The sequence below is a fragment of the Nicotiana tomentosiformis genome, chromosome 3 (genome assembly GCF_000390325.3).
Source record: "Nicotiana tomentosiformis chromosome 3, ASM39032v3, whole genome shotgun sequence".
NCBI lineage: Eukaryota > Viridiplantae > Streptophyta > Magnoliopsida > Solanales > Solanaceae > Nicotiana > Nicotiana tomentosiformis.
The window spans coordinates 91,618,869-91,640,994 of NC_090814.1; the positions used below are offsets into that span (position 1 = coordinate 91,618,869).

The 22,126-nt window shown below is 37.3% G+C and overlaps 1 protein-coding gene across 1 annotated transcript in view; it reads right to left on the bottom strand.

Annotated features, from left to right (window-relative positions):
• Window positions 1–13,734, bottom strand: part of LOC104086662 (protein RKD4) — a 30,581-nt gene extending 16,847 nt beyond the window's left edge. Inside the window, exon 1 of the mRNA XM_070198811.1 lies at window positions 13,550–13,734. Coding sequence (XP_070054912.1) covers window positions 13,550–13,734 — 185 coding nt within the window. The remainder of the gene's footprint in view (window positions 1–13,549) is intronic.
• Between the last annotated feature and the right edge of the window lie 8,392 nt (window positions 13,735–22,126).

Sequence of the window (22,126 nt, forward strand, 5' to 3'; positions counted from 1 at the left end):
TGACGAATCAATAAATAGAAACAGAGACTCAGAGATGATATGAAATGAATGAACGTGACTGAGTATGAATTTACAATTTATACAAATAAATCGACTGTAAAAATGACCTCTGTGGGTCCCAATAATACCAACATTTGCCTAAGCATTATTTCTGACATGAGTCATAACTCGATAACTCTAGTACGTAGAGATTTCATGATTACAGATAAGTTCAGGTAACTACACAGTACCACAGGAATAATAGGGTCACAGTTCAAACGGTGCACGCCCACACTCCCGTCACCTAGCATGTGTGTCACCTCAATACCAAACACATATCACGAATAATCTGGGTTCATATCCTCAGCTCTAAGATTAGAAGAGTTACTTACCTCAATCTAGGCAAATTCTTTATTCCAATAAAACTTTTCCTCGTGATTCGTCCTCCGAACGCCTCGAATCTTAGTCAAAATAATTCGATACAATCAACACGAGGTATAGGAATCAATTCCATATGAAAATGCTAAATTTCACAATAAAAATCCGAAATTAATTCAAAAATCAACAGTGGGACCAACATCTCAAATCCAGGAAAAATTACGAAATCCGAACACCCGTTCTGATATGAGTTCAACCATACAAAAATTATCGAATTTCGACATCAGATTGACGTTCAAATCTTCATTTTACATTTTTGGAAGATTTTATAAAAATCTGATTTTTCTTCCATAAATTCACATATTCATGATGTAAATGAATATGGAATCATGAAATATAATCAATATAGGATAAGGAATACTTACCCCAATGCTTACCCGTGAAAATCGCCCAAATATCGCCTAAACCGAGCTCCCCAACTCTATTTTTGACAAAAATGGCCACCCCCCCCCCTTTTTATAGAGCATCTAGTGTTTTCGAGCACCACAGGGTGCGTGGGGCGCTGCCTGTGGCGCACTTTCCAGAATCCCAACAATTCCCAGCGCCAGGGCTAACGCCCCACGCTACCATGGGCGCTCGCGGCGACGGAAAATATTTTCCGACACGGAAATGGGCATAACTCTCTCATACGATGTCCGAATTCAACGATTCTTTTTGCTATGGCTCCATATTTCGATATGGATCTAATGCATCAATCAAAACCGAATTTGGATCTCATTTGATTAATGTGGTACCACTTATGCTTGAAAAAACAACGTCGGAATATTGTACATTCGATGACGAAACCTAACAAATCAAGTCCGATTGACCTCAAATTTTTGCACACAAGTCATAAATGACATAACGGACCTATTCCAAATTTTCAGAATCGGATTCCGACCCCGATATCAAAAGGCCAACTCCCTGGTAAAACTTCCAACTTTGAATTTTCCTATTTTCGCCATTTCAAGCCTAGTTTAACTACGAACTTCCAAATAATTTTCCGGACATGCTCCTAAGTCTAAAATCACCATACGGAGCTGTTGGAATCATCAAAAATCTATTCCTGGGTCATTTGCACTAAAGTCAAACTTCGGTCAACCCTTTTTCATTTAAGCTTCCAACATGAAATTCATTCTTCCGAACTAATCCCGAAACACCTGAAAAATCAAAACCGATGATTCACACACGTCATAATACTTCATATGAAGCTATTCAAGATTTCAAATAGTAGAAAGGATAGTAATTACTCAAAACGACAAGTCGGGTCGTTACATTCTCTCTCACTTAAACATACGTTCGTCCTCGAATGTGCCAAGAGTTGTTTACCACGCACATACCCGTGGGTGATCCCAAGCCACCCTATTCCATATAGGCCCGACAACACAACATAATTGAAGATCATTACTTTAACCTTAGTCCGTAAAACTTAGAGCCCAATTTCCAACATCCAAATTTTTTTACAAGACCCGAGTCTCACATCTATACACTGTATAAGTTTGAAAAAGTTATATCAAGCCATAACCATAACCCCAAATATAATTACATAACATACCACACAACTCGCATACTCGCAACACCATTCCCGATCACAGTAACTACTCAAAAATCAACCAAGTAATAGTATAAAACCCCATAAAAAAAACCTTGTTCCAAAACTTTCATATATTGCTGATAATGAAAGAAACACACGGAATCTCATGACCCCTCATCATATAAATAAGTCATGGAGCTCTCTCACCCCAACCAGAACCATAATCACTTGCTAAGCCGACTTTCAATATTATCCTTCCGAATATACTGTAATCAAACCTGATAGTACCCATTTTAGGTCCAATGACCTTATATTATTAAACACGACTATCCAACAGACAAGCCACATCAATATAACTCCAGCCACACCTGCGCAATTCGTGTACCCAAATTTGGGAGATGTCTCAAGGAAGAGAACCGTATTGCAAGTTCAACAAGCACCACCACAACTAGAATGTTACAACCAACTCCTTAAATTTTGTGAAGAGGATAACCGTAGGCGCATGTGCATAATTGTAGAGGAAGGAAATTAATGAATCAGATAAATTATCATAGAAATAAAATTTCCACACACTGCACGGACAACTCACGTGCCAATAATATGAATCACCTGGCATGGTCATAGGCCTCCAATCCCAACATATCATACAAGAGAAATTAAACAAGTACACTTGTATATGATAATGAAATAAGATTCTCATGCTCCTGGACTGGTATAAATAACATGCCATAGCGTAAGCATGTGCAAAGTCTGCTATCACACTTCAAATCGGCAATTTAACACAGAAATAGTAACTACCCCATTTATTCAGGGAATTAGCCTCTTGTAACCTCAATTGTAGCCCAGATAGTTCTCAATAAAGGTAAGAACACGAGAAACGTTATAACTTTACGCTTAACAGTCAACTCTAGGCATATCATAGCTTAAGCATTCTTTCGATGCCTGCACATTGGCTCAAACCTCACATATATGCACACTCATAGTGCGTAGCTATCACAAATAATTAACGCAACTAGTGCCTCCATTGGATTTGAATAAAATACGCACTTCAAACAGGTCATAACCTTGAAACAATATGCTTCTGAGAACTCCTAGTCTCCAAATTCATAGGACGCATAAATCATCATAACTGATCCCAACTCAAGCATTTGAATGACTAACACATCTCTCATGCACAATCATCCCACGAGGAATTCTTCCAAAAATTTTCCGTGCCACATAACAATAACTAGAATATCAATAGTCTGTCAACCAGGTGAGTACCGCAATACCGATGAACATCCGTAAGTCAAAACACTATGCACCTTCTGAAATGTGCACCCTTCTTAGGGATTACCAAGCAGTTATATTCACCTAAATATCTAAAACTGACCATGCTGTCCAAAATTCTTGACCTTCCCTTCAAGACTGAACTGCCAACTTGTAGATGTAAATCTTAATCCCACACAACACACCACATCTATCATGCCATCATGTGACAAGCACAAGAATCTCATTATGAACTCTAAGTCACCGGCAAGTTACATTACCTGGTTAGTTAGAAACCTTTCTCTTGCTTCCTTCTAGGAGGAAATCAAAATACACAACACGTTCCCTACACCGGTAAAAAAAATATCTCGTTCAAACCATGGTAGAAACTATTAAGAACACTTTGAAATCCATTTGCACATAACCAAGCCATTAGAGTTGAATCTCCCTAACTCTACCAAGCCACGCAGGTTACCAAATCCAAGAATATTGCCACCAAAACATCTGTAGAGCCCCACTACATCATAGATAACCAAAGAGCCGATCATACCATTATCATACTGGTCTAGCCTACTGCCAATCATTCTATTTTCTCCGAGTTTCTTCTGAATTATCCTCAAGTTGACACTTCTCCTTGTCAGAACTCCACAATCCTTACCCAAAGCTCACTACAAGACATCCTAACATAAAACCACATCGCCCTAAGGCCCATAAGTTATTGTATTCTTCTTAAGCACCACCATAAGTACCACAACCGAAACGCCCACTCTAAAAATACCTTACGTGTATTTAAAATTATTCTTTTGCCTTTCTTATGCTGGACTGTAGAATCCATAGTCATACCGAATTATCGCAAGTTCGACACCATTAAATGTAAATCTCAGATTCAATCCATACACAAATCCAGAAAAATTCTCGATTGTCATATATAAATCTTGAACCCATTAGAACCTTCTCGGGAGTCACCCACTTTTCTCAAATCTAAATTGCACCGCTCAAACGGGCTGAAAGACACGTGCCCCATTAGCACAACAACACTCAAAGAAGTAACCCTGCTTTAACACCACCTATCAAATTCATACTCCGTGCGCACTACATCCTTCAAATAACAACTTAATTAATCCATGATTTTCATATATTCATAAAGTGTAATATAACCCGTATCCAGGAATTTCCTTACTCGAGTCATCCCCAATCTCAACCTCAAAATTCATAACTGATCTACAAGTATGTCTCAGACCAAAACTAAAATTTAACATATAACTATGAAATCAAACTGTCAATAGTAGCCCCTAGGCTCCCCCACTTGGCTCAAAGCCATAGATCATTTCATTTAATAACTCACAACACCCATACCATAGTACTGCCATGATGTTGCAGTGAGATTCAACAAAATTCTTCAGAGGCTCATGCAACACCAACCATAAAATACCTCAATCATCCGCTAAGCTCGCATTTATTCTCTTGACAGTCAAGTCAACTTTCTCACCCAGATTCAAATTCAGATATCAACACATACACTCCGCTGGTAGAAAAGAACTCTACGCTCAACATTATAATGACCGCACATCAGTAGTTTACCTGACATCTCTCCATAACCTTTCACAGCTACAACTACTACGCCATTACTTAATCTTCCTAGATCTGAACTCACCACAAAACATGAAAAATCTACTTCATTCCACATTTAAATAACATGAAAAATATCTTTCAACACACTCATAACTCGAGACTATACGTCACATCAATATAGAAATCAAGCACCCAATATTCCTTTTCACACCCCAAACAAACTCTTTCCGTCATATTTGAACCATTTGGACACATCCCGCAGTCACATCATTCTCTTTATATGGTCATTCCACCGCTCATCGAGCTATAAATTCTACTCATAGGGATACTACCGGACGTATAAGTCCAAATGTACAAGTTCACACAACTGAAGCTACCGAGCTTAACTACAGTCTAAACCTGGCATCAAATCCTCCAGACTGGCCCATCACCAAAACATAGAATACACATCTCGAACCTCGTTCATGGAATCACAAGCTGGCGATGCACAGTTGATACCGAGTGCCCACATGCACATACAAATACGTGGAAGGAATTCAAAAGGTTATGTTTCAAACTGAATCAATTCCGCACGATAAGGAAAGAAAGATGGGAAATTATCCTAAATGCCCTATAGCCTCTCGAAGATAAGTATGGACGTCATCATACCGATCCGCAAGACACTACTAGACACTTGCTCATGACTCGTAGAACCTATTAACCTAGAGCTCTGATACCAACTTGTCACGACCATAAATCCAATTAGCCGTGATGGCACCTAACCCAACCTGTTAGGTAAGACAATTTACAAATATCTGATTCAAATAATATTTAACTGACTCTATTAAACTCCCCAAGGACTGGTAGTACAAATCATGAGTTTCTAAGATTAGAATTTAAAAAACTGGTATGAAATAAATACATCATCTGTTCGAAATGTACATAAACAGATTCTTATAAATCTAAGGCTACCATGAACAAGAGGCAGCTATGACCGGAACACAGGTACATCTTCAAATCCAGCTCTCGTCGATCGCAACAACATCAACATCTAATATCTGCATGCAAGGTGAAAAAGTGTAGTATGAGTACAACCGACCCCATGTACTCAATAAGTAACAAACCTAACCTTAGGTTGAAAGTAGTGACGAGCTGGAACACAAGTCGGGGTCCAACACCAATAGCCAACAACATTTCATAACCATATAATCTAAAGCAGCACAAGTAATAATTCAACAATAACATGCTCAACTTATTCATGATTTCTAAAAATAGCTCTACCTTTCAAGTGTATAATTGAAAACTCAAGTCTTTTACCGAAGTTGCCAAAAATATGAGTAAGTTTGAAATCAGTAATTTTTTCAAAATTCCTTTCAACAATAAATAAGATGTTTTATTTTCTTTCCACATAGCCAGTGGAAAATGCATCAATATGCCCATATGCCAATATGTGTGAGAAGTCATGAATGGCATGATATTGTACAACATGAGGAAAATGCATCTATATACATGTATATCAAGTGTGCATGTCAATGCGATTCAACTCAGTAATAAAACCATATGCATACTCTCAGAGTATCATTTCACTCAGTCCTCCCAGTCACTCAGTCCTCACAGTCACTCAGTCCTCACAGTCACTCGATCCTCCCAATCGCTCGTCACTCGCACTCGGCACTCAGTAGGTACCTGCGCTCACTGGGGTATGTACAGACTCCGGAGGGGATCCTTCAGTCCAAGTGCTATAATCTGCACGGACAACTCACGTGATATAGTATCAATATCTATATCCGCACGGATAACTAACGTGCTATAATAAGCCAATCTGGCCTGCTGCGGCGTGCAACCTGATCCCATAATAATAAGGTATATAAAGACAATATGGCTTGCTGCGGCGTGCAACCCGATCCCATAATTATCCTCACAATCAGGCCCTCGGCCTCACTCAGTCATCAATCTCTCCAGTCTCTCGGCTCACAATGTCATGAAACTAGCCAAAAAATGATGATATGACGAATCAATAAATAGAAACAGAGACTGAGAGATGATAAGAAATGAATGAACATGACTGAGTATGAATTTACAATTTAAACAAATAAGTCGACTGTAGAAATGACATATGTGGGTCCCAATAATACTAACATTTTCCTAAGCATTATTTCTGACATGCGTCATAACTCGATAACTCTAGTACGTAGAGATTTTATGATTACAGATAAGTTTAGGTAACTACACAGTACCACAAGAATAATAAGGTCACAGTTCAAACGGCGCACGCCCACACGACTGTTACCTAGCATGTGTGTCACCTCAACACCAAACACATATCACGTATAATCTGGGTTCATATCCTCAGCTCTAAGATTAGAAGAGTTACTTACCTCAATCCGAGCAAATTCTTTATTCCCATAAACCTTTTACTCATGATTCATCCTCCGAATGCCTCGAATCTTAGTCAAAATAATTTGATACAATCAACACGAGGTATAGGAATCAATTCCATATGAAAATGCTAAATTTCACAGTAAAAATTCGAAATTAATTCAAATATCAACAGTGAAACCCACATCTCAAATCCCGGAAAACCTTACGAAATCCGAACACCCGTTCCGATACGAGTTCAACCATACAAAAATTATCGAATTTCGACATCGGATTGAGCTTCAAATCTTCATTTTATATTTTTGGAAGATTTTATAAAAATCTGATTTTTCTTCCATAAATTCACATATTCATGATGTAAATGAATATGGAATCATGAAATATAATCAATATAGTATAAGAAACACTTACCCCAATGTTTACCCGTGAAAATCGCCCAAACTTTGCCTAAACCGAGTTCCCCAACTCTATTTTTGACAAAAATGGCCAAAAACCTCGATTATAGAGCCTCTGGTACTTTTGAGCGCCACGGGTAGCGTGGGGCGCTGCCTGTGGCGCACTTTCCAGAATCCCAACAATTCCCAGCGCCAGGGCTAGCGCCCCACGCTACCCTGGGCGCTCGCGGTGACGGGAAATCTTTTCCGATATAGAAATGGGCATAACTCTCTCATACGATGTCCGAATTCGACGATTCTTTTGCTATAGAAATGGGCATAAACCTTTTTCATTTAAGCTTCCAACATGAAATTCATTCTTCTGAACTAATCCTGAAATACCTGAAAAATCAAAACCGACGATACACACACGTCATAATACATCATATGAAGCTATTCAAGATTTCAAATAGTAGAAATGAGAGTAATTACTCAAAATGACAAGTCGGGTCGTTACAGTTCAGGTGTGTAAAATCACAATTTTCAAAATGATTATTTATTTATTTATTTATTTTAACCGAACTACGTGGGTCTGATTCTCACCGGATGTGAGATACGTAGGCAAACCTCATCGGTTTCGGCCCTCAATTTTCAAAAATCCAAAAATATTTTTATTTAATTCCTTCTTTAGAATTTTTTTTCTTTGAGACATCAAATTTAAAAATCCAAAAATATGTTATGTCTTCTTTAGAGGTTTTTCTTTCAGAAAAAAAAAAAGAAGAAGGGAGAGTTAGTTTATTTACTTTATTCCTGATCCCCCCTGAACTACGTAATGGTCTGATTCATACTACGTCATGATACGTAGGAAATCACCATCGGATGTGATCAAAGTCATAATTAATCTGAATAAAAAAATGAGAGAAAATTTTAAAAAAAAAAAGAGGAAAGAAAAAAAAAGCGTTAAATTCAAGAGGAAATAAACCAATAAGTCGGGATGAAGCATGAAGCCTTCCAAGCTCATTTTAGAAATGAAAATGGTATTAGATGCATGACAAATAACATGTGATTAATATATGCAAAATGCCTAACTCTAACACGTTTGTTGTTTGTCATTTGAGATAAAGTTAAACAGAGGTGGTTGGTTTGTGGTTTAAACTGGCGACTCACCCTTACAACACGAGATCAAAAGGAAAAAGTAGAATGGCAAACAATAGTGAGAATGAGTCAGATAATGATGATGTCCATGGACAATTGGTCGAACAAGGTTCGGGACTGGTTGAAGAAGTAAGAGTGTTGAAGCAATAATTGGAAGAGATATACCAAGCCTGGGTGAATGGACAGGTGTCGCGCCCCATTTTTTCTCACGAAAGCAGGCTTCGACATGTGACAACTCTTTTAAAGGAGGTATTAAAAGAGGAGAGTCACCACCTAATGATTTTAAAGGTGTGTTAGGGCACCTATTATGCAGATAACTTTGTTTGACTAGTCTATGTCACCAAAGATCGGGTAAGGGCTCAAGTTACCTCAAAGAGAAAGTGTTAGGCACTCCTCGAGGTCCACAATTGTAGGTCCCGGCTGAACTTAAGATTATGTGGATTACGATTAAGCTAGGCGATCAAATAAACAAAGGGAATTCTGAAGTCAAAGAACTTTATTACAACATGATTAATACAGATCTTAGTGCGAATATAGAAATACAACTATTTAGATATAATAACAACATATAAAGAGGAGGGGGTCCTAACTTTTTTAGCCTAAAGGATCACCCCGTGCAATATAAATAATACTTCGCAACTCCCTTAAGAAAGGGAGTTGCTCATATTATTCAGCGGGTACAAACTATCATCTCCTGCTACCCGATTACTATGTTAAAGTTGTTACCTAAAAGCGTTCTAATTCAATTATAGGTCGTACCCTATGTTTTGGACCTCTATTTGGATGGTTCTAGACTTTACTTAGGTTGCTCAAAAAATGATAAATCTAAACGACATTCAAAACATGTAGGACTGCACATAAAGATAATAAATGGCTCAAGTTGGCCTCCACATGTAAACAACAAATACACGCGAGCAAGTTCATGTTATAGGCAGTAGACAAATTTCAGAATTAAGAACCTTAAGCCTTATAGACATGGTTTCTATGTGACTATGCATTAAAACATACAAGAGGTTTCAAAGGCTAGGCGCTGCTTATCTCCAAATAATTATACGATTGTTGCATGCAGATTAGAGATTACAGATTTCCTATAGATGTTGTTTCTAGGTGATTTACACACTAAGTGACAATGAAATCTGTTGGAGAAGAGCCCATAATTATTCATGCTTTTCTGACAGTAGCATAAACGAACGGCAAACAATGTTTGGAAAATTAACATTTTTAGGCGAGTAGTAATACCCTACAGGAAGGATCTCTAACAATTGACAATTGGGACCAATTCTATTGTTATATTTTAGCCTTATAGGCATGCTTTCTAGGTGAACATGGCGATACAGTAACAAATGGAATGATTAAAATCCTATAGGCATGATTTCTAGTGGATATGCTGCAGTTATGCGAATTGGAAGAAAGTTTAGTGGTATTTGTTTCCTATAGGCAGGTTTTCTAGTAATACATAGCAATAGAAATAACTTAAACATTTGTACTCATGTTTGCAAATAACCAAATAGTGTAAGTGTGTGCCTCTCCTAATGACATGATTTCTACAGTGCACATAGAAATTGAATGGCATATATAGCAAGTAAATCATTGAATCCTATAGGCATGTTTTCTACCTTACATGCAAGCATCAGAATCTATCCATTTCCCATTTTACTAACACCCCAATTATTCATTACAAAGTTATTACATGCCCATTAATGAATATGATTACAAATATTATACAAATAATGATAGTAGGCTTATAGCAGGCCCAAAAAGGAAACATCCAACATTGCCTAGGCCTTTAACAACTCTCACGTAGCATACCCAGGAACCATATTCATCAACACAACCCAGAATCCATAGAAGAATTCAAGCCAAATCATATAACCATAGGTTGACCACATTACCCAGACATCGAACCACTTGAACCAAGCAGTTCACATATTTAGTAGACAGTAGGAAGAAAGAATTGGGTGTCAGAGATAGGTCAATAGTAGAAATAGTGGCTAAAAGACCCCAAATCTTAGTGTGTCAGAGTTCACAAGGGTCTCGAATGGACCCCGAGCAGTGCTCACACTAGGAGGTCAGTAGTAAGAGCCTTGGTGGCCTTGACGTTTTGCCGGCCAAGAATGATAGGTTCAAAATAGCATGTGTAACAAATGAGAGAGAGGACAATGATTTGAGGGGCAGAAGTTGAGGAAATATATTTATAGCTTGAAGTAGACATAGCAAAGTTGAGAACACAGAGCAACTAATCAAACATGTCACAAGACTTAGAAGCAGGTTCAGCAAGACTTAAAAGCAGGTTCAACACTTATCAAAATAACACATAGGTAGTCACATACTGAAAGAGTTAAGGGAGAAACAAGTTTGCAGGATTAACAAAGATTATCATACACAGGTGCATAATACTAAACAAGTTTAAGTAAGGTACTGACTTAGAGGTTTGAAGCCTAAAGGTCCCCATTACGCTAAGGATTCATCACTATGTCATAAGGCAGCCATGTTAACTTGTATCATGAAGTAGAAAAGTGTCAAACATGGTATGGCAACTCAAACCTAGATGACTATTCTAAAAGTTTCAAACAGTCACTAAGGATATAGGACTAAGTAACAAAGGGATATGTTGTAAGACACACTATCAGGGAAGCAAATCATAATTAATAGAAAAGGTCTTAACACAGATTAGAACACATTACATAAGCAAGACTGCCATTACAGAGATTCAGAACAAAGTGGAAAAGTAAACTCATATCAAATAGCAAACGTAGGCATTCAGGTATTGACCAGTAGACTAATTAACTAAAGAAGGTCCAAATCATTCAGATGAAGCACATTCAAATCTCAAAATTGACAGCTTTTAGGTAAAATTAAAGACTAAAGAGGTCCAAAACGAATGTAAAGCTGACAAGGTCACACACAGAAGTAGCCTAGAACACATTGGCTAAGCAAACTTGAGGGGGTCCAAATTATTCAAATTAGACATAGGCATGTTTCAGAACTAACAACATGCTAAAGAGACTTAAAACAAGTGTAACGCTAACAAAGTTGCACACAAACACATCAAGCCATGAATTTCAGAAGTGAGAATATATGCAAGTCATAGACGCATAAAAAATGAAATTGCAAAAGTCAAGTGACTTACCAGTTAAACGGATAACAATAAAGAACAAAATTCCACAAGAACCCAGAATCTTAATGCATCAAAGTTCCCAAGGGCTTCAAAGGAACCCAAGGCAATGCTCGCACCAAGAAAAGGTTGAATAATCGAATCTCAGTGGCCTTGGCTTCCATCCGGCCAAGAACCCAAGTATAGAATAAGAGAACAAGAGAACAGTAAAGTGATAACTCCAATTTTTAGTGAAAATCTAGTGATTACGGTCCCTCTCAAAGGAAAATAGGAAGGGGTTTATATAGTAGCAAAATTAAACACTTGCAAACAAGGAAAAACAGTCAATCAATCATAAAAAAGGAAAGAATAGCATGCGAAATTGATTCAGAGTCAATTTAGGAGAAGTCAAGCAAACCCTAATTGAAGTCGGATTTAAGGCAAATCGTTCACAAGCCTCAATCACGACAGAATCACTGGAGATATACCATATACAAGAGAAATTTCTCTTTTTAAGTGTATATAACCACAATCGTACCCAAAACCAATAATTAAAACCAGATCTGGCTTGCCATAAGTGAAGTGGTAACGAAAGTTACCATAAAATGAGTAATGGTAACAAGAAAAAGCAAGTAAATCCGAGTATGGACGCGTATAGGGAAGGAATAGGTAAAACTCTCCATGGTCGGCTAGGGTTTGGGTTTGGGAGATGAATGGGGGTGTGAGAGAGTTACGGGCGGTGACTTAGGAGCAATAGGATAGGGTTTGGGTTATGGGGATATAAGGGGATGGGTTGGTTTATTTATGGGCTTTTGATCATTGAAGATCAACGACCAGGATTGAATAAAAAATGGGGCGGGTTAAATGCAACGGGTCACGATCGGATTTTTAAAGGGGTCATTTGGTTGGGCTCCAGAAGAGTGAAGTAGAGTGGGCCAAAGTTTTGGGCTTGATTTTGGTCCGTTTGGCCGAAAATTAGCTCAAAATTGGGCCGGATTTTAAATAAGAGATTAAAGGAAAATAATTTAATAAGATAGTTAAACAAAAATATAAAAAAATACTACTTATGCAACTTAATAATTTAAAACAATAGTATAAGATTATAAAAAATGTAAAAAATTATTTTGACATTGAATAAAATGACAAATGCAATAAATTGCAAAATATAGGCTATTATTGCAAAATTGTGTAAATAGCCTAAAAATGCCAATATAATTATATACAACAACAACAACAACAACCCAGTATAATTCCATTAGTGGGGTCTGGGTAGGGTAGTGTGTAGGCAGACCTTACCCCTACCCTAGGATAGAGAGGCTGTTTCCGATAGACTCACGGCTCCCTCCCTCCAAGAACTCCCCACTTTACTCTTGGGGTGACTCGAACTCACAACCTCTTGGTTGGAAGTGGAGGGTGCTCACCACTAGAGCAACTCACTCTTGTCAATATAATTATATGAAGTGAAGTAAAATATTTAAAACATATGCGAATAATAATCTGGATGATTAAGTCATCACAAGAAATAATTTAAAGAAATAATTGGTGAATATTCAAGTAAATTAAATGCAAGAAAATTAATTTTAAAACTCTGAAAATTATGAAAAATTATAAAAATGCTCATATAGATCTTGTAAATTAAATAGTGATGCAGAATGATATTTTGAAAGTATACATGCTATTTTAAAAACATGAGGGCAAAAATTGGGTATCAACAACAGGCACCGCCCCCACTACCCATAGGGCCTTCGGATAATCTTTATAATGTGCTAGTTGCAACTCAAGTACCCATCTCCATAACAAGTAACCCATTGTACCAACCTGGATTCAGCCCGAGCATTAACCTTCCCATTATCCCCAGTACCTCCATTCCACGTCCTCCAACCGCACCCCTCAGAAATGACCCACCTATTGTACCTATTGTCCATACTTTCACTATCCCTCAACCGGCTCTTGCTCAAAAGTCCAATAATGATCCACAACTGAATGCTCATGATGCCCAACATTACTCTCCAGAAGTGACTTTCAAGGTTCCAGATTCATACAAGCATACTCCTCAGAACATGTTCCCAATTGAGATCGAAAAGCCCGACAAGAATATGGAACAAGAGGAAATGACCAAAAAAATGAAAATCCTAGAACAAACCATGAGAAACATATAGGGTTTAGGAGGCCACAAGAGTGTTTCGTTTAATGATCTATGCATGTTCCCCCATGTTCATTTGCCACCCGGCTTCAAGACCCCCAAGTTTGACAAGTACGATGGGCAAGGTGATCCCAATGCCCATTTGAAGAGGTATTGTAACCAATTAAGGGGAGCAGGAGGCAAATAAGTATTACTCATGGCTTATTTTGGGGAAAGTTTGACAGGAATTGCTTCAGAGTGGTTCATAGATCAAGACATCTCTCACTGGCACGTTTGGAACGACATGGCTCCAGATTTTGCCCAACAGTTTCAGTACAATATTGATATAGTGCCAGACCGCTCCTCTCTCGTCAACATAAAGAAGAAACCAACAGAAAGCTTCAGAGAATATACAATCAAGTGGAGAGAGCAAGCTGCTAGGGTCAAACCACCAATGAAAGAGGCAGAAATGATTGACTATTTTCTCCAAGCTCAGGATCCTGATTACCTCCATTACATGTTGGCTTCCATTGGCAAACCTTTTGCTCAGGTGATTAAGATTGGAGAAATAGTTGAGAATGGCATAAAGTCGGGAAACATTGTGAGTCAGGCAGCCCTTAAGGCGACTACGCAAGCACTTCAAAGCGGGTCAGGCAGTTTCGGAAATGGAAACAAGAGAGAAGAGGGAGTCATGATGGCTTCAAGCTCAAGGGAGGCTCGCATGTCATTCAACCAATCATATTTTCCACCCAAAACTTTGCAACATTACAACCCGCATTATGATGCTGCATATTCCATGGCACCGCCTCACTACGCAGTGATGAACACACAACCTTCCACACAGCCACAAAATCACACCCAAAGTCGAGCTCCACCTCCCAGAAATGTTCGTCCCTACCAAGCTCCATATAATCCCCAACATAATGCTCCCCAATACAATCCCCGACCAAGAGAGCCTCCCAAAAGAAATCAATCCACCCCTATTGGTGAACCTTATTCAAGTGTGTTCCAAAAACTAACCATGCTAGGTCTGCTGCATCCAGTGGCCCCGAACAGGCCAAACCCCAAGTCCCCCTCGCACTGAGCTGATGCTAGATGTGAATACCATTCTGGAGCAGTGGGATATAATACTGAGGACTGCTGGACTCTCAAAAGATTAGTGGAAGACCTCATTGAGGTTAAAGCAATAGTTCTTAGTGGAGAAGAGGCCCCTAATGTTCCAAATAATCACTTGCCTACTCACAATAATGGGTCGATCGTTGGAATGATCTATGATAATGAGAAGTTTGATCCGGCACTGAAAGCCATTGCAGCCATTGCCGCGACAGAAGAGAAACCTAAAACGGTCGCCAAGCCATGAGAAGTTCTCTATCAGATGGGAATATCGGTAGTCGGTCTTGTTGTCCTTTCTGTATCTGGATTATTTCAGGGTGTAATTCGGATGTTTTACCTTATTGTCTTATTTTCTGGTGTAAACCCTTCTATCTTAAAATGCAAAGAAATGAAATCAATATTTCATCGTCCCTGAATGTAACTTTTCTAAATTTTGTCCCTTTCTTATTTTATTTTCAGTTCTGTTAATGCAGATTTTAATAACATGACATGCTTGCGGACTTCATGCCGAGATCCTAAAATGTTGTCAGACTTCGAAATCATGAATCAAGAAGCAGAATATGTTGAAAATAAGGCATGTAAGAAAATAAATAGAGAATTGGAATAGTAAGCCTAAATCAAATCCAAATGAAGCCACCTTTACTTGATTGGTTTATGGAACTGAAGTCGTGATACCTGCTGAAGTTGAGATTCCTTCTCTCCGAATCATTATTGAATCAGGGATCGAGGACACTGACTGGGTCAAGTCCCGATTGGAACAGTTGAGTTTGATTGATGAAAAGCGTTTGGCGGCAGTTTATTTTGGTCAATTATACCAACAAAGAATGGCACGCGTTTACAAAAAGAAAGTGCGCCCAAGACAATTCGAGGTAGGACAACTCATTTTGAAACATATATTTCCGCATCACGAGGAAGCTAAAGGAAAATTTGCCCCGAATTAGAAGGCCCATACATTGTAACAAGAGTGCTGCCAAAGAGAGTATTATATTTGGGAGACATTGAAGGAAATGTTCCCGATACAACTGACAATGCAGACGCGGTCAAAAGGTACTATGTTTGACCCTTTACGCAGCTTTTATGCTCTCTGATTATGATGACGAAGGCTTTCATTCTCACTACCCAAATACTATTAACCCTTTGCTAACCCTTTGAGCCAGATACTTTTTCCTTGGCGACCCTCTTTGGAACCTTGTATGTAATGAGAAAGAAAAGGAAAAGAAAGGGATTGAAAAATAAAATAAAAAATGATTTTAAAAATAAAAAAATAAAAAAATATATAAAAAAAAGTCCAAAACAAGTTCATGTTTATTGAACTACGTTCGACTTGATTCTGAAAGGATACGTAGGCAGCCTCTCTCTGGGGTTCAGTCACACCAAAACAAAAATCCAAATTCCCCCAAAAGTGAAACTGGGGCAGATGTCACAATGGTTCGGTGATGATTTTGCCCGAAAAGTTCCAAAGTTGTAATTCAATCCAAATTATTTTTACCCAAATACTTTCAAGTCCTTCCTCAATTGGCGAGAATGTTCAAGAGTTGGAGGATACGATTACTAGGATCGGATGCAACCAAATTAGAGAAATAAAATGAGAGAGTCCTATTGGTGAAAACCCTCATGGGCACTATAGGGCGATGGTGAGTAGAGAAAATAAAAATGAGAGAGTCTTGTTAGTGAAAACCCGCAAAGGGCACTATAAGGCGATGGCGAGAAAAGAAATGAGAAAGATCAGCTAGTGAAAACCCGCAAAGGGCATTGTTGATCGAAAAGAGGAATCACATAGCCATGGCATCAACACAGTCCTGAGCAAGATTTTTCAGTTTCAAGTCAAAAGTTGTGATGAGTTTCTAAGAGTCGGACAGTTTACACAAATCAGGCATCCAGTCCAAAAGGCATGTCATGTTCATTGAAGTCTGCATGTACTCCCATATAAGTCCGTATTTCTGTTCCCCGAAAGGGACACCTTTTATTTTAAACTCATTCTCTATTCCATTGTTTTATATTTCTTTTAATCCCTTTCGGTCTAACTTTGTTTAAAAAATAAGGCAAAGAAATGACGGCAAGACCGATTTACAAGGTTCTCGTTTGAAGCGAGCTGATATATTCAAAAGGCGCCCAGCCTTGGCAAGGGCATCAAGTCGACCCCGACTGGCCATGATTGGCCGATGCTTTGAAATGGAAAACTTTGAAAGAAGCCAAAAGCAAAATGCCCACAAAGGCAAAATAAAGTTGAAAAAGGTTAAGTCTCACATGACCAACCGTCATGGCAAAGTTTGGAAATGCCAAAGTTACTCCGGGGTCAGAAATGGAGTTGGTATTCAGGAAATAATCAGTTGCAGTTGAGACGAAGATGAGCCAAGATCAAGAGATCGAAATAATCAAGGCCACAAACTGACCTCCATTTTAAAACTAACAATTCTTTCTTTGTTTAGAACAGGAACAGAACAGTTGTAGGAAATAGTTCATGAAAAGATGAACACCACCAAGTTAAATTCTCAAATCCTTGATTTTCTTCCAATATACATGTAATCATTTTATTTTTAGTTTTATTTTAGGGAACCAATACCCTATCTTCAACACAGGGTACTACATCCCCTGGTTGCATTACTTTCTGCCAAAATAGGGTACGACATTCCCTAGTAGTATCCTAGAGTGCCACAAGCCTCGTCTTATTGCTAATATAGGGTACTACATTCCCTGGTTGCATTCCTTTCTGCTAACATAGGGTACGACATTCCCTAGTAGCATCCTAGAGTTCCACGAGTCTCATCTTATTACCAACACAGGGTACTACATGCACTGGCTGCATTTCTTGTTGTAAACATAGGGTACGACATTCTCTAGTAGCATCCTAGAGTGCCAAGAGTCTCACCTTATTTCTTGTTACAAACATAGGGTACGACATTCCCCAGTAGCACCCCAGAGTGCCACAAGCATCATCGTATTGCCAACACAGGGTACTACATCCCTAGGTTGCATTTCTTGTTGCAAACATAGGGTACGACATTCCCTAGTGGCATCCCAGAGTGCCAAGATCCTCACCTTATTGCCAACACACGTTATTACATCCCCTGGTTGCATTTCTTGTTGCAAAATAGGGTACGACATTTCCTAGTAGCATCTCAAAGTGACAAGGCCCTCATTTTATTGCCAATATAGGGTACGTCATTCCCTAGTAGCGTCTTAAAGAGCCAAGAGCCTCACCTTATTGCCAACGCAAGGTACTACATCCCTTGATTGCATTTGTTGTTGCAAACATAGGGCACGACATTCCCTAGTAGCATCCCAGAGTGCTACGAGCTTAATCTTATTTCCAACACATGGTACTACTTCCCCTGGCTGCATTACTTTTTGCCAACATAAGGTACGACATTCCCTAGTAGTATCTTAGAGTGCCACGAGCCTCATCTTTTTGCCAACAAAGGGTACTACATCCTCTGGTTGCATTTTATTGTCAACACTGGGTACGACATCCCCTGGTTGCCTTCCTTCTTATTAACATAGGATACGACATCTCTATTATTCAAAAAAAAAAAGATACCCATATTTTTTTCAATTCTTTATTCTGCAATAGCAAAGATAGTTTAATGTGTCTTCAATAACTCACAAAAAATTTCCTAGTGCAAATTGGGACAGAAAATTTTTGTTCGTTTTGTTTGTTTTTGATGGCTTGCAGGTTTTTCTGCAAAGTACGGATTGGATGTGCAAAAATAAGATTCCAGCTGTCGCAAGAGAAAGTGGAATGTTTGATCCCAATACCAGCCGAACCAACTTTGACATAATGCATGCAGAGACATAGGGTCTCAAGATCCATCTTCTCATTATCGGATCAAGAAACAAGCTGTGAGAATATTTCTTGATTTGTTACATCGAGAGCTTGAAGTTCAGTCTAAAGTTCAATAGGGAAATCAAGTTAAGAATCAAGACAAGACTCCAGATGGCATTTAGATAGGAATTTTGTAACTCTTAGATTTTAAGAGTATGTAATTTTTCTTTTCATTTTGATGTAATAGTAGGAATCGCGGATCGGAACCTCGACGAAACTTCACTCGACTCTCCCTCTAAGCGTACTCCATCACTCTTCTTCCACTTGAACTACACGTGACCTGATTCTCCTATAACCCGGGATATGTAGGCTGCTTAAAACCAAGGCTCGATCGCATCTTTTTCTTTATCTTCTTTTCCTTTTTAAATAATAGTGGGATCAAAAATCAGTCACCTTGTTCATTTTCTTTGAATGAAAACTCTTCATGTTTTCAAGTAAAGAGGGGCATGTTGTGAACAACTAATTTTTTACCACACCCAAATTATATACTATTTTAGTGTAAATATTTTCTTTAGGTCTAATCTTAATACACACACACACACACACACACACACACACACACATATATATATATATATATATATATATATATATATATATATATATATATATACACACACTCTTATAGAACATATTTTATTTTTAGTTGTAAAGAGAAAATGAAAATTTACAAAAAATATATGATTTCTTTTAATTAGAATTTTAATAAGTAAGTTATAGAATCTTTCTTATATATAGTTAGTCTAGAGTTAGTTAATTAATATATATATATATATATATATATATAATACTTATAGAACATATTTTTTTTCTATTTGTAAAGAGAAAATGAAAATTTACAAAAAATATATGATTTCTTTTAATTAGAATTTTAATAAGTAAGTTATAGAATCTTTCTTATATATGGTTAGTCTAGAGTTAGTTAATTAATATTTTTGTCTTAATATTTATTTGAATTCTATTAATAAAAGAAAATAAACCAAAAAAAAAAGAAGAAGAAGCAACAACTACTCACGTGATTTTTTAAAAAAGTTTGTAACAATTTTAACTTCAAAAGTTATGTTACTCATCCATGACTCCTCCGTCACTTCCTTCCCCATTTCACTCACGTCTCTCACGTCTCACCTAATATTGCGTGCACACACACACGATCGTCTGCACATACACATGATACATAATCCACAACTCACACAAGGAGCTGGGGGGGGGGGGGGGGAGACGGACTTTTAGCATTTTTAAGAGGTAAAAAGCATCAATATTTCTCCTATTTAAGGAGGAGAACGAGATTGAGAGCAAGAGGGGGGAGGAGGACAAACTCAATCTCAAGTTCCATTCTGTTCTCACAAAGCACACAAAGTTGGGAATTTTCCGTTCAAGATTCGCGCTTTAAAGTTCTCGTCGAATTTTGGGTTTTGGTTCGAAAGTGTTCTTGTTAGTTCGTTTCGATGTCGAGGAAGTCGTTGTTGAGGTTCTTTTCCTCCCTTTTGCGTTCTTAAGTTGCTGTGAATACTCATGCCAATTGATTTTTGATAAGTTTAATGCAATTCTGACATCTCTGACTTACATGATTTATCCATGATTTCTTTACTTTGACTTACTTGCTAATGATTCTTTCTAATCTTGAATATCCATTAGAAAAATTAGTTGTTCCGAAGTAGTTCGATATGAGAGATTTTGATGTAAAAGGCTGAGTGTTTTAAAGTAATATTATTTAGTGAATTTGTTGTGACAAGAATTTGGTAAATATGAGCCGATGCACATGGGTTTAATTGGATGAGGTGCTATGTTATTCTACTTCTAGTTTATCATGTTTTCTTTGTTTATTTATAAATTAATTTTGTCTTGTTTTTGATTAGTCATGAGTATTATATAATTTGATCTCAATTCTAAAGCGTTGATAAGTAGTTTTAGACACACAAAGTTTGGATCCTCAAGTTATTTGGGCTGTTGGGTGTTGCTGGACACTTAAAAAAGAATGAAGTGAAGTTTGGGTCTAAGGTTAAAAACGAATTTGGACTTGATTTTAGGTTTAAAAATAATTTTGAACTCTTTAACCCCTTTAGAAAATACTAGAGTTGATCCATACTTTATATTCTTAGTCTTACCAAGTTAATCCATGTAAAACGTAATTAAATAAAGTAGTTAAACTATACCATGTCCTCCAATAATTTTAATTTAAATCTTTTTGTACTTCACAATAATCTCAAACTTAGAAATGGAACAATCATAAATATGTTAGAAAAGCTTTAGACGCATTTTAAATATTAGTCCATGTATTCATACCAGCACCTTGGATTGATATGCTTAAATAATAAAAGGATCATGTGCGTATTCCCGCGTCTCGATACCTTTAAAATTAAAATAATTGTGTTTTAACCATGTGTATATTCTCGTACCTTGGTTTAACATCCAAAATAAATAAATACCTTGTGTGCATACCACATCTAGGTCAAAATAATTAATAAAATATAATAAATTAAGTGAAGTGGTAATAGACAAGCCATAACCAATAAAATACAAGAATAGCCAAGAATTGATTTAAGTCGGACATGAGTCAATAAAGCGACCGTGCTAGAACCACGGGACTCGAGGGATGCCTCACATCTTCCCCTCGGTCAACAAAATTCCTTACTCAGTCTTCTATTTTCGTAGACCATAAATAAGGAGTCAAATCTTCCGTTTGATAAGGGATTGAAATAAAAGGTGACTTGGAACACCAAAACTCAATTCCAAGTGGCGACTCCAAATAATAAATAATCTCTTTTCAAAACGTCACTTTAATTGAAAAAACTTTTCTAACTCAACCTCGTAATAGGGTTGGGTGGAACAAAAAGAGGTGTGACAATTGGCATAGCCAATAAATGTATATCACAACAAGAATGTGTATATCACAATTTTATTTTCTTTCCTTGTGTATATCATATATTAAATTTTTTCTTCTTTATATATCTAAAATATAAAATTATAAATATAATTATTTTAATTTTATTATTGTCTCTACATCCATCTATATGACAACAAAAATAATTGTATTGCTTGTATATCATAGTATATGACATATCGAATATGTGTAGAGCAACATGGATATTACAAGTTTATTTTCCTTCTTTGTGTATATCAAAAATTTATTTTCCTTCTTTGTATATTAAAATGTATACCAAAATTTATTTATTCCTATGATTATATTTATTATTTTATATTTTAAAATTTGCTTTAAACCTGTTATATCAAAATTTTATTTTCCTTCTTTGATCAAGGACAAAATTTAAATAATTTTATTCAGAATGAATTTTGCCCTCTTAAAATCAAATCAGAACAATTTCATTTAGATTTAACA